The 13,976-nt window shown below is 45.1% G+C and overlaps 1 protein-coding gene across 1 annotated transcript in view; it reads left to right on the forward strand.

The window, feature by feature from the left end:
- Positions 1-3,382, forward strand: part of LOC137419139 (uncharacterized) — a 71,362-nt gene extending 67,980 nt beyond the window's left edge. Inside the window, exon 5 of the mRNA XM_068105315.2 lies at positions 1,844-3,382. Within this exon, the coding sequence (XP_067961416.2) occupies positions 1,844-2,964 (1,121 nt within the window). The 3' untranslated portion in view covers positions 2,965-3,382. The remainder of the gene's footprint in view (positions 1-1,843) is intronic.
- Positions 3,383-13,976: the final 10,594 nt, after the last annotated feature.

Here is a 13,976-nt window from a genome sequence, read left to right on the forward strand (position 1 = left end):
AACATTACACACACACACACACACACACACACACACACACACACACACACACACACACACACACACACACACACACAGTGTTTTATATATATAGATATAAACTATAAGTTATAAAAATAAAGTTAAAGTAAAGTTAAAGTAAAGTTTCTATATAAACTATAAGTTATAAAAACTATGTTATAGTTAAAAAACTAGAAAAGTAAAAAACTATAAAAACTATTTAAAAAAAAAAAACTAAAAAAAAAAAACTAAAAAAAACGTAAAAGTTAAAGTTAACTGAAAACTTAACTTAAACTAAACTTAAACTTAAAGTTAACGTAACTTTAACTTAAGTTAACTTAACTTTTTAAAGTAAACTTCACTTTTTAAAGTTAACTTTTTTTAAACTTAAAACTTAACTTCAAAGTTCTAAGCTAAGGGGACTCAGCAGTCTAAAGGGTCGACATGTATATTCCAACAGTAAGTAATTAATTGATGTATGTAATTAATAGCCAGGATGCAACCAATATTCAAACGACGTAATTCATAGATGGATTGTTACACAGCTTCACGTACCATGTTTTTTGGTGTTATATGTATTTGAAGATGAGGAAATAGAAAAAAAAGAATTCGACATTTAAACAAAACAATTAAAAAATGAAAAGCTTAAATGTCTTTCGTCAATAAGTCTTCAACACCTTGGTGATGCCACTCCAAATTGAGCTCAAGTGCATCCAATTTCCTTTGATCACTGTCAAGATAAGATGTCTCTTCAACTTGATTCGACATGATTAAGAAACAAACACACCGATATAAGGTCCCACAGTTTACAATGCACTTCAGTGCTGAAACTCCACCATGAAGGAACTGTCCGTATGATTCTGAGATAATTGTGAGGAGGCATAGATCTGGGGAAGGGTATAAAACAATTTCTAGTGTTGAAAGTTCCCAAGAGCACAGTGAGCTCCACCATTAGGAAATGGAAATAGAATGGAACTACTCAGTGAAATGGTGGATGCAGAATCAGGAAATGAAAATGGAATTGTGCAGAATTCCTTGACTGAGATGGGAGAACCTGATGGAGGGACAGGTCTCAACAGCACTTCACAAATCTAGGCTTTATGGGAGAATGGCCAGACAGAAGACACTCCTGAGAAAAAGGGACATGACAACATGCCTGGTGCAAAAAAGGCACGTGAAAGACTCAAAGCATAAGGCAAAATATTCTTTGATCTGATGAGACGAAAAAAATTGTTTTTGTTCAAATGGTCAAGAATGCGTACAATCGTTAATTTTCATCCGATTGACTTGATTAAATTTGAACACAATTTGCATATTGCATCATTGAATTGCTTCACCAATAAGATGCTGGGAAATCCAGTTATTTTGAGGTCAAAAGGTCAAATGTGAAGGTCACAAAATCGTCGATATCCACGTGATTCATTTGAAGTTTGGAGAGGGTTTGCATATTGGGTCACTGAAACCTATTGGTTTTGATGTCTAAAGGGTAAAATTGTCAAATATTTTATTTTATTTTTAGCTGTTTTTGTCATATTTAGCATACGCAAGAGGAGGTCTAAATACAAAGCGGACACTGACGGTCTTTGCATCATCAGATGCTTCCTAGTTTCTTTTTAGAATAATATGTTTTTCTTTCATTGCCACAAACTTCCATGTTTATCTAATTAATCAGATTGTTTAAGAAATTTGGACATTTGATAAATTGGACATTTGAGATGGACTTTAACTGTCCACATTGTAATTACAAGGAATAAATATAATTTGTGTTAAAACTTCGAATAACCCTTTATTAACCAGTTCAAATATATGTCTGATTTGTTTGTGCCCCTCAATCCCTCCTCAGGCCGTAAAACTGAGCATACTCAGAATAATTCTGACAGAAGTGTTTCAGGCTGCGTTCCTGATGTCCAAGTCAGACCTCGCTCGGAAAAGCAAGAACAGCAACCACGCAACAAGAAACCTAAACAGAACTTAAATATAACTCATTATGTTGATAAGTTGAGGCAGCATAGAGAAATATCTGTTGTTGCTAAGAAGTCATCCCATACATCAAAGTTTTTGCAAGGAGAGCTGAAAGGATACGTGGTGGGAAAACCTCACAAGTGCAAATTTTGCAACAAATCATTTTCAAAATCAAGTCTTTTCAAAAACCACATGCTTAACCACACAGGAGAAAAGATGCACAAGTGTACAGTTTGCAACAAGACATTCACACGGAGACACAATTTGCAATCTCATCATAGAATTCATACTGGAGAGAGGCCTTACATGTGCACAATCTGTAACAAGACATTCACGCAGTCAGGGAGTTTGCATTCTCATCTTAAAATTCATACTGCAGAGAAGCCTTACAAGTGCACAATCTGTAACAAGACATTCACGTTGTCAGGAAATTTGCAATCTCATCTTCGAATTCATACAGGACAGAGGCCTCACAAGTGCACAATCTGTAACAAGTCGTTTGCACAGTCAGGCAGTTTGCAATATCATCTGAAAATTCACACAGGAGAGAGGCCTTACAAGTGCACAATCTGTAACAAGGCATTCATGCTGTCAGGCAGTTTGCAATCTCATCTTCGAATTCATACAGGAGAGAGGCCTTACAAGTGCACAATCTGTGACAAGACATTCACACAGTCAGGCAGTTTGCAATCTCATCTCAAAATGCATACTGGAGAGAGGCCTTACAAGTGCACAATCTGTAACAAGACATTCACGTTGTCAGGCAATTTGCATTCTCATCTTAAAATGCATACAGGAGAGCGGCCTTACAAGTGCATAATCTGTAGCAAGACATTCACATGGAGACACAATTTGCAATCTCATCTTAAAATTCATACAGGAGAGAGGCCTTACAAGTGCACAATCTGTAACAAGACCTTCACATGGAGACACAATTTGCAATCTCATCTTAAAATTCATACAGGAGAGAGGATTTACTGTAACAAGATATGTAATCTGTAACAAGATATTCATGTGGTTAAGCAGTTTGCATTGTCATCTTCAAACTCATACAGAAGAAATTTGCCAATGACTTTGAACTAAATGCTGCAGAAACCAAGAAAATACTGAAATACCATCACACAATTAATCTCCGAGGGTCTTCACGGTTTGGGTCCATGTCAATTACGAGTCTGACTGACAGCTGGACTGGGTCTGGTTTGAGGCAGCTAGTACAACCACTCTGAACAAGAGCGGCAGGAAGGGTTATGTTTTTATCCTCTGTGGGGCTATATAGATGACAGTAGATCTGTGCTTGGGACTCAAGAATGTCAGAGATGTATTCAGTGAGCAAGTTTCTGCCATCACGCTATATCTGTGGTAATAAACCTTTTGTCCTGAAAAACCTGTACGTGGTCATTCGATGTTCGGGACTTTGTCATTAAGCGCGACAGAATTGGCTTTAAAAATCCAGCAACATGTAGATTGGGAAAGGTGCATATGGCACTGCTCAAAAATTCTGTAACTATTTTTGAGGTGCGCATGGACTTGATTAATGCTTCCTAGAAATTTTACACACAACCCAAACAAAGCCAATGGAAATCTGACGCAACAAAGCCTGACATTGTGTTATAATCAACAGAGGCTTACAAAGGCCTAATGTGCTCGGCCAGGAAACAGGATGGTGGCCATTTTATTCCTCTTGGCTCTATGGTGGGTGGAGTCAATCGACAGATATGGGTATGGTCCGGCAGCTGTCCGACCAATGGATGCACATTTCAAAAATCGACCCCCAACAATAATCCCAGCAACAACAACGCAAAACATTATTTTCAGTAGACTTTGCATTTCTTTATTTTCCTCCTCAGTGCATGGGTGTTTTATTCCCAATACCACGAGCCTTTTATTAATCTCACTGGTTTCCACATTTTAATATTTTTTACACTCCCTCAACTTCTCCCTCTCTCTTTGCATCATTGCCTCCTCCCTTACCTCCCTTTCCTCCTTCTCTCTTTTCTCCTTCTCTTCCTTCTCCTTTTTCTCCCTTTCCTCCCTTGCCTCCCTCAGTCTTTTCTCCCATTCCTCCTTAACCTTCTCCCATTCCTCCTTCACCTCCTTCACCTTCTCCCATTCCTCCTTCACCTTTTTCTCTCTCTCCTCCCTCTCACTCTCTTCCTTCTCCTTTTTCTCCCTTTCCTCCCTCACCTTTTTCTCCTTTTCCTCCTTCTCCTTTTCCTCCTCCTTTTCCTTCTCCTCCTTATCCTTTTTCTCCCTCTCTTCCTTCTCCCTCTCTTCCTCATCCCTTGCTACCCTGAGAGCATCCCCCCATAGAATATTATACATATATTCATCTGGATTTTGAGCTATTCTTGTATTTATAATTATTTTTCTCATAATAGGATACCAATAGGATTTGTTGACAATTTCTAAAAGAGTTTTATATTTCATAACTTTGAGAAGTTCATTTTTATTTAATATTTTAATCAAGTCACGATTTGTGGGTTTAGCAATATCTGTATAGGGCCACTTCTTAAAAACAAAAGTTCCATGTCTATGGTCCAATTCATAAGGAATTAAAATTTTTACCCCCTTTTCTTGTAAGTATCCCTGGATACAAAAATTATAATTCTCTTGAAGCCTTTTTCCTGCCATTTTAATATAAAATGTTTATGTTTTTGAAATATACATGAGATTAATAATATGACAGGTAATACCACCCCATCTTCCCACTACCAAATCGGTTTGTATTCCATGACTTTGTATATTTATCTGATTTTCTTCCTTCTTTGTCATGCAAACCATCGCTTTGCTATCATATATTTTTAATTCTCGAAATCGTGTATTTGTTGTTTAAAATCGTGCTTCCACATATCTCCGTATCCCCACCAAGCGGATAATAGTATTCTTTACTAAACTGATTAAAATCATATAGGTCTTCTAAGTTTATTGAAAAAGACCAATTATACCCTAAATAAAACATATCATACCCCCATTTATCTATTCGCATGTCTATATATATAAAACACAGTTTGTGTGTGTGTGTGTGTGTGTGTGTGTGTGTGTGTGTGTGTGTGTGTGTGTGTGTAATGTTACCGATAGACTCCTAAACGGAGAGGCTCACGTGCTTGATATTTGGCATAGACATGGCCATTGAGCCTGGGAAGAACATGGCCAACCTAAAAATATTTGACGAGATCCATATTTTTACCTCAGCGCATTTCAGCGAGGAATATTATACATGGAATCTGAGCCGGTGGCAGAGCAGTGCGCTGATTCGCTCAGAGCGATCACGTGATGTTCCATCCTTGCCGCCATAATCTCACAGTTACGCGTTCGCACGTAATTCAGAGCGAAAAGCGATTGCGTTTTTTCACATTTCAGCGAGGAACATTGCCATTCACACCACATCGGTTTTTTTTTCTTTAATCTTTAGATCCATATTTTTGGCCATAACGTAGCGAACGTAGCATAGCTAATGTAGCGTTAGCATAACGTAGCGTAGCGTAGCGATCCTCGCTCAGGATCTTCGTCAGGTTCGCAAGCGAGTTAGCCAAAATGTAAAAGTGAAAATATATCGAATGACCATTGCCATTCACACCACATAGGTTTCTTTTTTCTTTCATCTTTAGATCCATATTTTTTGCCATAACGTAGCACATTATGGCTCACTCGAGCTCGAGTTAGCCAATCACCTGGGAGCATGAGGCCACGTTGGCCACGCCCACGACATGACGCAGAGTTGCAATCTTGCGTTTGCGTCGTTTGTTTGATTGCAGAAGTTGCAATCTTCATTACCACGTGTAAACGTAAAAGTGAAAAAAATTGAATTTGTCTACGAGTGAGTGACTGGAAGACTGACTGTGATAAAGGCAATGGCACCGAAGAAAAGAAATTTGTCGCGTTCAACCTCCCGAGCAAGGAAAATCGCTGATCGGAGACTCCATGAAACCGATGAAGATACTTTTCACCATCGACAAGCCAAGCAAGAACGTGTCTCTAGATTCAGACAGCAAGAGACAGAAGATGAGAGAACGGCACGTCTAAACGCCAATCAACAACGTCTGGCGAGGGCCAGACAGCGAGAGACAGAAGATGAGACAGAGGCATGCCTAAACGCCAATCAACAACGTCTGGCGAGGGACAGACAGCGAGAGACAGACGATGAGACAGAGGCACGTCTAAACGCCAATCAACAACGTCTGGCGAGGGCCAGACAGCGAGAGACAGAAGATGAGACAGAGGCATGTCCAAACGCCAATCAACAACGTCTGGCGAGGGCAAGACAGCGAGAGACAGAAGATGAGACAGAGGCATGTCTGAACGCTAATCAACAAAGTGTGGCGAGGGCCAGACAGCGAGAGACAGAAGATGAGACAGAGGCACGTCCAAACGCCAATCAACAACGTCTGGCGAGGGCAAGACAGCGAGAGACAGAAGATGAGACAGAGGCACGTCTGAACGCTAATCAACAAAGTGTGGCGAGGGCCAGACAGCAGGAGACAGAAGAACAGTGCCAAAAACGACTCAACAACTGGCAACCATCAGGCAGACGGCAGCCGGCCATTGCATGGGAGAAGGCTGCATTCAGTTACAATCCGAACACTGACTACTCCTCAACCGTTGATATTGGCTGCATGTCGTTCGCCTGTCAGTTTTGCCATGCCTTGAAATGGAAGGGAGAAACCAGGAATGTGTTGCAGGGGAGGAAATGTCCTTTTGCCTTCTCTCCAATCTCCACCGGAACCTTTGAAAGAACTACTTCAATCAACTACGACTCAATCCAGACACTTCCTGAAGGAAATCCGTAATTACAACTCTTTGTTCCAAATGACTTCATTTGGAGCAGATCGCGTCGTCTCTGAGCAAGGATTCATGCCTACATTCAAGGTGCAAGGCCAGGTATACCACCTCATTGGCTCTATCCACCCTCAACCAGGTGAGCAACCGAAATTTTTACAAATCTATTTTATGGGTGACAACCGAGAAGAAGCTGCCCAACGAGGACAGAACTTCCCCAACCTACGCTCTGAACTAATCCTCGCCTCACAAGATATGCTCCACTCAAATAATGCGCTGGTCAACAGCTTCAAGTCGACATTGGAGAGAATGCCTTCACCTGATTACAAGGTCGTAATTCGAGCTGACAAACGTCCTCACGGAGAGCACGAACGTCGGTTTAACGAGCTAATCAACAATGACGTTGCAGTTCTCATGGTAGGAGAGCAGTACAACAATCTCGACATCGTCCTGCATCTTCGCGACAACAGCACGAAGCGGGTTTCGGAGACTCACCGATTCTATGATGCCCTCCAGTACCTTCTGATTTTCTGGAAAGGACAAGATGGCTATCATTTTGAAGTTGAACAAGCTGGCGGCCGGGGAAAGAAAGTATCTGCGAATGACTTCTATGCCTTCCACATCATGGTCAGAAAGAATTCCACGAATCATATCCTGCAGTGCCGTGATCTGTTCCACCAGTTCATCATCGTCGACATGTATGCCAAAATCGAAAGTGAGAGACTCCTCTTTATCCGGCTCCACCAACGTCAACTGAGGGCAGAATCGTACGCACACCTCAAGGATGCTGTCAACAATGATGGAGATGTTCAGAACATGGGGCAACTGGTCATCTTGCCATCCACGTTCACCGGAGGTCCCCGATACATGCACGAGCGGACCCAGGATGCGATGGCATACGTATGCAATTACGGTCGCCCCGACCTTTTCCTTACCTTCACCTGTAATCCGAAGTGGGAAGAAATTAAGCGAGAGTTGATGATCAACTAGCAGCCAACACATCGCCATGACATTGTCGCAAGGGTATTCCACCAGAAACAGAAGGAACTCATGCAGACGATTAAGAAGGGCAAAGTTTTCGGGACTGTCCGATGCTTCATGGACACCATTGAATGGCAGAAACGAGGCCTACCCCATGCCCACATTCTGGTGTGGCTAGAAGAAAAGATCCACGCTTCCAATGTAGACTCTTTTATCAGTGCTGAACTTCCAAACCCTGATGAGGATCCAGAGCTGTTCAACATCGTCAAAACGCAGATGGTGCATGGCCCTTGCGGCCGGCTGAATCCATCGTCTCCGTGTATGAAGGACGGTAAATGCACCAAGCGATATCCTAGGGCATTTCTCAAGGAAACGCAGACTGGTCTGGATGGATACCCACTTTACCGGAGGAGAAAGCCTGAAAGCGGTGGATCTGAAACATCTATTTCAATTTCCGAGACAGGAAGCATAGACGTTGACAACCGATGGATTGTACCATACTGTCCACTTCTCTCTAAAATGACAAGGGGGCAAGGCGCAAGGACAATCTCTCAAGGTGGTTGGACTGAACCTTGATTCGCCGTGCTTCTCCCATGGCCAACTATACTGTTACGGTCCGCGGTTAAGGATGTTATGTTTGCCGAGCGGATGGCACCGCGACCTAACAGTTTCCCCGATTCACCCGATTCACCCGAACGTTGGCCGTATCGCGCCACAGATATTCAATATGGAAAACTCTAAAGCGACCGAATGTAAAGAGGAAGAAGAAGGCGTACAGAAGAGTAACGGGATTTATTATTTACACACACAAGCAAAAGGAGCAGTCACGGTTATGTACAGGGAACATTGAAAAAGCAGGTGACACAGTGAAAATTACTAGCTTATCCTATGCAGTCTTAATTTATTCCCAGGGACAAAACAAACAGAACAAACTCACTTACACGAATGGGGAAATTGCAGGCAGGATTGGCTGGAAGGAGGTGTGTGGCTGGAGCTTGATCCCGCACGGGACGTCGGGCTGGACCTCGACGGCCGCTGATGCCACCGATCCTGTCGTGTGCGCGGGATCACGGGTCGGAGCTGCTTGGTGGAGCCGACGCGCTGGTGGGGGGTCTGGCGTGACGGGTTCTCTCCTCTCTCTTTCTTGGTCCAACCACTCTCTCTCTCTCTCTCTCTCTTGGTCCAACTCTTCCTCTTGGTTCAATCACTCCTCACCACCGACAACTCAACGCAACCACTGACCACTCAACGCAACCACTGACCACCACTGACGACCAACCCAGCTCTTTCCCAAAACCACACAACTCAGCTCTGCTCTTGTCATGGACCTTTTTTTGTCATGGACCTCTCTTTGTCGTGGACCTCTCTTTGTTGTGGACCTCTCGTCATGGACCTCCTCGCAACTTCTTGCGCGCGCGCCTTTATAGCGCCTCCGGCGATTAAGCCGCCGGCTTTTAGGACACGCCCATCGGTGTGCTCACCTCGGCCCTGGTTGGTCGCGCGACCCTCTGGCTCCGCCCTTGATGACGACGGGCGGGCACGCCTTTCTTCCCCAACCCGAGCACATGTTCAATGGCGGCTTTGGGGCGAAAACAACCCACAGCTGTAACAAACTGGCCAACTGCCCAGTGCAGTTGGCAATGGAGACTTGGAGGGGATGTAATTGGCAGATTGAGGCTTGGCCATGACGAAAGGGGAAATGGAGGTTTTTGGGAATGGGAATGAAGAATGAAGGGAATCTATCTTTTTCACTTGGTGCAATGTAGTGTCATTTTAATGGAAGACAAGGCCTTACCCTAAAACACATAATAAGGATATAAACTACTGAACAGGGATATTATAGTGTCCTTCAATGTATGCTTTATGGAATTAACTACCGGGACGCCCTTTTGACCTTTATACACACTGGAGCAAGGAGGGCTCAGAATAAAGCAATAATAATAATACACACAATAAAAAAACACAATCCTCATTTCCGCATCACTACGTAGGATGTAGTCGGGTAGGACAAGAGAACAATCTATACATCCTATCCGAACAAGGAAAGACAAAGAACATTGTTTACAAGGAAGCACTGCGTAATTAACTACGTGTCTGGTGTGTTGTGATGATTGTGAGAATATCGATTCTGATTCTCATTCTGATCTGATTTTTCTGTGTATTCATGTGTATTTTATGTGATTTTATGTATTTATGTGTATAAAAAAAACACAAAAAAAGGCACGAAGGAAAATAGTTAATTACTCCGACACATTTAGCTGCGGTGATTGAAAAATCACCAGACAATTGTTGCTGTTTTGATGCTTTTTACTGCCGTTTTAATGCTTTTTTTTTTTTTTTTTTGGATACAAGATCGAGGCTCGTGAAAGAGCGAACATTAATCACACAGAAAGACAAACAGACACATAAAACAAATCACATCGGGAGCGGTAGACAAGATGGGGAGAGAGGGGGAAGGACACAAACACAACATTTGAGAGCAGGGACCGAGAGACATGGAGACATCGAGAGAACTGTGGGAGGGAGAGGGCTTTGGGGGGGAGGCATGGGAAGGGGGGGAACGGGTTGGGAGAGGTATAAAACATATGGACACTGCCAGGACTTCCAGGAAAGAAGTTGGAATTTCAAACAAGGTGGATCTGGGGTGAAATAGTGGGGGTAGAAAAGATCAAGGTTTTGGATGGGGGAAGATAAGAGATGGTGGTGAACAGCTGTTTTAAAGACCTGGAGGGAGGAGTGTGATTGAAGTGAGTGTGGGAGTTTGTTCCAGAGGCGGGAGAAAAGAGGAATGAAAGAGTGAAGGTGAGCAGAGAGCCGAGATTTCGGCAGTTTAACCATCAGAGGGTGGCTGGCAGATCTTGTGCGACCTGTAGGAATATTTGGGGGACAGAGCACAGAGAGAGCTGGGGGAGCAAGGCCGGAGAGGAGTCGGTAGAAGACAGAAAGACCACCTACCTGCCTGCGGTGAGTGAGTGAAAGGCCCTCAGAGATAGCTTCATCGCGGGAGATTCCAATGATTCTGAAAGCTTTGGATTCAACAGCGTGAAGCCGAGCCAGGTGTGAGGCAGGAGCACCAGCCCATAGGGGAGAACAGTATTCCATTGAGCTGTGGATGAAAGCCTTGTATGTGGTGAGGAGCTCAGGTGTGCCTAGGAAGGACTTCGCACGACAGAGGATGCCCAGTCGGCGACTGGCTTTGGAGGCCAGCTTGGAAATGTGGTTTTCCCAAGAAAGATCATGGCAGATAGTGAGACCCAAAAGCTTGAGCGACAGAACTTCTTGGAGAGGATTGTTGAGAAAGTAGATGGGAGGGTTGTCCAGTTGATCTTTTCGGAGAGACATAGTAAGAGTGTGAGATTTGTCAGGATTGAAAGACATGTTCCACTTGTTTGACCAGTCTGTGATTTTGTCCAGGTCTTCAGAGAGTGAGGAGGCTGCAGACTGCCGATCTGAGGGAAGAGGAATGGAGCGGCAGAGAGTGGAGTCATCAGCAAAGAGATAGAGAGGATTTTCCAGAGAGTCGGAGAGATCATTGATAAAGACCAGAAAAAGCACAGGGCCCAGCACACTGCCTTGGGGAACTCCAGCCTGAACAGGAAGGGGGAGATGAGAGAAATCCATTCAGGGCCACACGTTGGCTACGACCAGAGAGGAAGTCCGCAAGCCATGCATGGAGATTTCCATGGATACCATAGGAGGAGAGTTTGGTGAGCAGAGCTGGGTGCCAGACCGTATCGAAGGCACGTGATATGTCAAGGGAGACAGCTCTGATTTCCTGTTTGGCATTGAGGACCTCCTTCCATTGTTGAGACAGCAGAAGCAGCATGTCCAGAGTAGAGTGACCTGGTCTGAAACCAAATTGATGATCAGAGATCAAGCCATTGGAGAAGAGGAAAGATTTCATATCCAAAGCAATGATGGATTCCATGACTTTGCTGATAATTGGGAGCAGGCTGATTGGTCTGTAGTTGCAAGGATCTGTTTTTGCACCTTTTTTGTGTAAAGCGGTAATGTTTGCTGATTTCCAGGATGCTGGCAGATGACCTTGAGCAAAAGATAGGGTGAAAAGAACAGAGAGAGGGTGAGATAGAGCGGCAGAGCAGGATTTTAGGACCCGTGGGCTGATGCCGTCTGGTCCAGTTGCAGAATCAGAGTCGAGGTTTGACAAAAACTCCTCCACCTTGTCAGGAGAGAAGGACACAGAGTCCAGGAGCAGTTGGGTTCGACTGGGAAAGGTGGGAACAGAGAGAGATGGGTTTGGGACTAAGGGTTTTGAGGCAAACACAGAGTTGAGGCATTCGGTTTTGTCACAAGCCGAATTTTACATTGCTGTTTTGATGCTTTTTGCACTGCTGTTCTGATGCTTTTTCACTGCTGTTTTGATGCTTTTTGACAGCTGTTCTGATGCTTTTTTGCCGTTTTTTTAAATATAAAAATGTCATTAAAAAAAAAAAAATCCAAAAAAATCTCACAATGATGACATAAAATTCACAGAAAACGTTGAAGCAACCGCGTAATATTGCGGTGATGTTTAACTCTGAGTGAGAATAGTTCTAAATTTTAAAATCTTTCATCTGATATTTGTGATTTATTTCAAACAAACTGTATTTCCCATCTACACGGCCATGTATTCCTATTAACGTTATGTAAAGTACATCCCACCTCCCCCTCCCCCTCCCCCCAACCCCCTCCCCCTCCCCGCCCCCTCCCCTCCCCTCCCCTCCCCGCCACGCCCCTCCCCCTCCCCTCCCCCCTCCCCCTCCCCCTCCCCTCCCCCCTCCCCCTCCCCTCCCCCTCCCCCTCCCCCTCCCCCCTCTTCTCCTCTCCCTCCCCCCTCTTCTCCCCTCCCCCCTCCCCCCTCCCCTCCTCTCCCCCCTCTCCTCCCCTTCCCCCCCATTCCCCTCCCCCTCCCCCTCCCCTCCCCCTCCCTTCCCCCCTCCCCCTTCCCCTTCCCTTTCCCCCCCTCCCCCTTCCCCTTCCCCCTCCCTGTCCTCCTACGTCTCCCCCTCCCCTCCCCCCTCCCCTTCCCCTACCAACCTACTCCTCCCCTCCCCCCTCCCCCTTCCCCCATTCCCCTCCCCCCTCCCCCCTCCCCTCCCCCTCCCCCCTCCCCCTCCTCCCCTCCCCCTCCCCCCTCCCCTCCCCTCCCCCCTCCCCCTCCCCTCCCCCTCCCCCCTCCCCTCCCCCTCCCTTCCCCCCCTCCCCTCCCCCTCCCTTCCCTCCTCCCCTCCCCCTCCCTTCCCCCCTCCCCCTTCCCCTTCCCTTTCCCCCCCTCCCCCTTCCCCTTCCCCCTCCCTGTCCCCTCCCTCTCCCCCCCCCCTCCCCTTCCCCTCCCACCTACTCCTCCCCTCCCCCTCCCCCTCCCCCTCCCCTCCCCCTCCCCCCTCCCCCTCCCCTCCCCTCCCCCCTCTTCTCCCTCCCCCTCCCCCCTCTTCTCCCCTCCCCCCTCTCCTCCCCTTACCCCCATTCCCCTCCCCTCCCCTTCCACCTCCCCCTCCCCTCCCCCACCCGGCAATGCCGGGTACTTCTGCTAGTTAACTATACAGTCACATGAAAAGTAAGTACACCCCATGTAAACCCATGTTTTGACTTTTTCAACATACAGCTATTTATCTCATTTTTCAACAATATTGATAGATAAAGGTGATATAATATAACAAATATCATGAAACATTTACATTTTGTAGTCCATTGTATAATTTAAATAAACATAAATGCAAATTTCGCATGTGGAAAAAGTAAGTACACCCCGACATTTATCACTACTTCAAATACCTAAAATTAGAATCAGGTGCACCAGCTCAGGTGCAAATGATGAGAACATCGTGAGAGAGGATCTTGGAGGAACCTGACTTATTTAAACCGCAGAAAGTTAGTTTGGTTTGCTCTTTGTTGTTGAAGTGCGTGGCATCACCATGCCTCGATCAAAAGAGCTCTCTAAGGCCTTCAGAAAGAAGTTTATCGATGCCTATGAGTCTGGGAAGGGATTTAAAAAGATCTCCAAACAATTTGAAATCAATCATTCGACTGCCCGGAAGATCATCTACAAGTGGAGAAGATTCCAAACAACTGCCAACTTATTTAGGCCAGGCCGCCCCAGAAAGTTCAGCCCGAGAGTAGACCACAAGATGCTGAAAGAAGTCTCTAAGAACCCCAGAATGTCATCACGGGACCTACAGGTAGCTCTTGCCACTGTTGATGTCAAAGTGCACGAGTCTACCATTACAAAGAGGCTGCACAAATTTGATCTATACACA

This window comes from Myxine glutinosa, chromosome 1 (assembly GCF_964187855.1).
Source record: "Myxine glutinosa chromosome 1, kmMyxGlut1.1, whole genome shotgun sequence".
NCBI lineage: Eukaryota > Metazoa > Chordata > Myxini > Myxiniformes > Myxinidae > Myxine > Myxine glutinosa.